This window comes from Camelina sativa, unplaced genomic scaffold, assembly GCF_000633955.1.
Source record: "Camelina sativa cultivar DH55 unplaced genomic scaffold, Cs unpScaffold02175, whole genome shotgun sequence".
NCBI classification, from domain to species: Eukaryota; Viridiplantae; Streptophyta; class Magnoliopsida; order Brassicales; family Brassicaceae; genus Camelina; species Camelina sativa.
The window spans coordinates 1-1,737 of record NW_010923289.1 but is presented as its reverse complement, the minus strand read 5'-3'; the positions used below and the strand labels follow the sequence as shown (position 1 = coordinate 1,737).

At 28.3% G+C, this 1,737-nt stretch overlaps 1 protein-coding gene across 1 annotated transcript; it reads left to right on the top strand.

The window, feature by feature from the left end:
- Positions 1–6: 6 nt before the first annotated feature.
- LOC104774254 (putative defensin-like protein 277) lies at positions 7–408 on the top strand. Its single transcript, XM_019242854.1, has 2 exons — positions 7–112; positions 189–408. The coding sequence occupies exons 1-2, from the start codon at positions 43–45 to the stop codon at positions 338–340; spliced, it is 222 nt and encodes a 73-aa protein (XP_019098399.1). The 5' UTR covers positions 7–42; the 3' UTR covers positions 341–408.
- The last annotated feature ends 1,329 nt before the right edge of the window (positions 409–1,737 follow it).

Sequence of the window (1,737 nt, the reverse complement as noted above, 5' to 3'; positions counted from 1 at the left end):
CTTAGATTAATTTAGAGAAAAACAGCTACAAATACAATAATAATGTCGGAACAAAAAATTCAACTTGCTTCTCTTCTGTTACTTATTTGTCTCATTTTTCCTCAATCAAATGGTTATATTTTCGATCTCTGTTTCTTCATATAAAAAATATATTTAGAAAACTGAGTTAATTCATATTTTTTTTCCAGCAAAACAATGCATCTTCGAAGGCCAATGTGTAACTGTTGAAGACTGCAACAACATATGCAAAAGCGGGGAAGATCCATTCTTGTGCATGCGTTCAGGCCCAAATAGAGGCAAATGTTGTTGTTTGAAGAAAGATGGTTTTGTAATAGAATGATATATTCATATATTTTGTATATCAACACCTATCATAATATTTAAAACTAATAAGATAATAGTTATCAATTGCAAATTTTTTCACAGAAGTATGATAATTAATTACCATCATATACAAAAAGTTGAAAATATAAAAAACTATCATTGATGCTTTGTTTCTCCCATCTAAATTCAACCCCACACATTTCTCAGTAACCTTCCTCTTCATTACAAGTGAATCAATAGACTTCTAAAAATGAACAATTCTTGGGTTCACTCCTAAGGTGAACTCCTTTATTCACTTCTCCTTATTTTAACCAATATAAATATGAATCTTAACCACTTCATTTGTAAACCCAAACCAACATATAATTTTGTTTTAATTATAAAATCTAAACCCTAACCACTTTATTTGTAAACCCAAACGGACATATAATTTCGTTTTAATTATAAAATCTAAACCTTAATCACCTTATTTGTAAACCTAAACCGAGACATAATTTCATTCTAATTGTAAAATATAAACCGAACCAATAATTAACTTTCCTTAATTAAAAGTATACAGAATTTGTTTTCTTAATTTGTTTTGCTTTTTAATATAATTTTTGATTTATTTTTTAAATGAAATAATTTATACACGATTTTAATTGGTTGAAAAGAAGAAAGTGAATAAAGGGGTGTTCNGTATACAGAATTTGTTTTCTTAATTTGTTTTGCTTTTTAATTTAATTTTTTATTTATTTTTTAAATGAAATAATTTATACACGATTTTAATTGGTTGAAAAGAAGAAAGTGAACAAAGGGGTTTACCTTAGGAGTGAACCTAAGTATTTTTCTCTAAAAATATGTGATGTGCATTTCTATGACTACGAAAGTTAGAAATGTTATACTATGACTTTCACGGCCAATATTTATATTCTATAAATACTATGATATAGAATATAACATGTGGCATAAAACACATGCTTTGACTGTTTTATGGATGGGGGCGGGGCTGATGACCTTCGAACTATATCATGCTATTGTTAATTGCTAATTGCAGACATTAACACGAATGTATACATGATTTCAGCTCGAAAAAAAGTGAGAGAGTAGAATTACATTTCGAGTACTATATAGTATGGACACTTTCCTCGTAACTGAACAAAGACTTTGAATGGCAAGTGCTCACATGAGAATATATGTTTCTTTTACACGGAAAATGAAATCTTGGGAATTAAATATTGACATCTATATAGTCGAGGTTCTTTAGAACAAAAATTAAGCAAGATTCAATAAAGGATATAGGTAATTTTCGTCGGAGACGAACACAACCCAAAAATAGATATCAGTTTGACAAGAACCTACTAGAGAATGAATCTATAGATGTCCATAGATTTATTAAGGCTATAAAAAGTACTCAAAAACCTAAATTATTGT

Coding starts and splice junctions, on each gene's coding strand:
- LOC104774254 (XM_019242854.1), top strand. CDS start 43: ATGTCGGAACAAAAAATTCAACTTGCTTCTCTTCTGTTACTTATTTGT. Junction 113..188: donor CATTTTTCCTCAATCAAATG/GTTATATTTTCG, acceptor TTTTTTTTCCAG/CAAAACAATGCATCTTCGAA.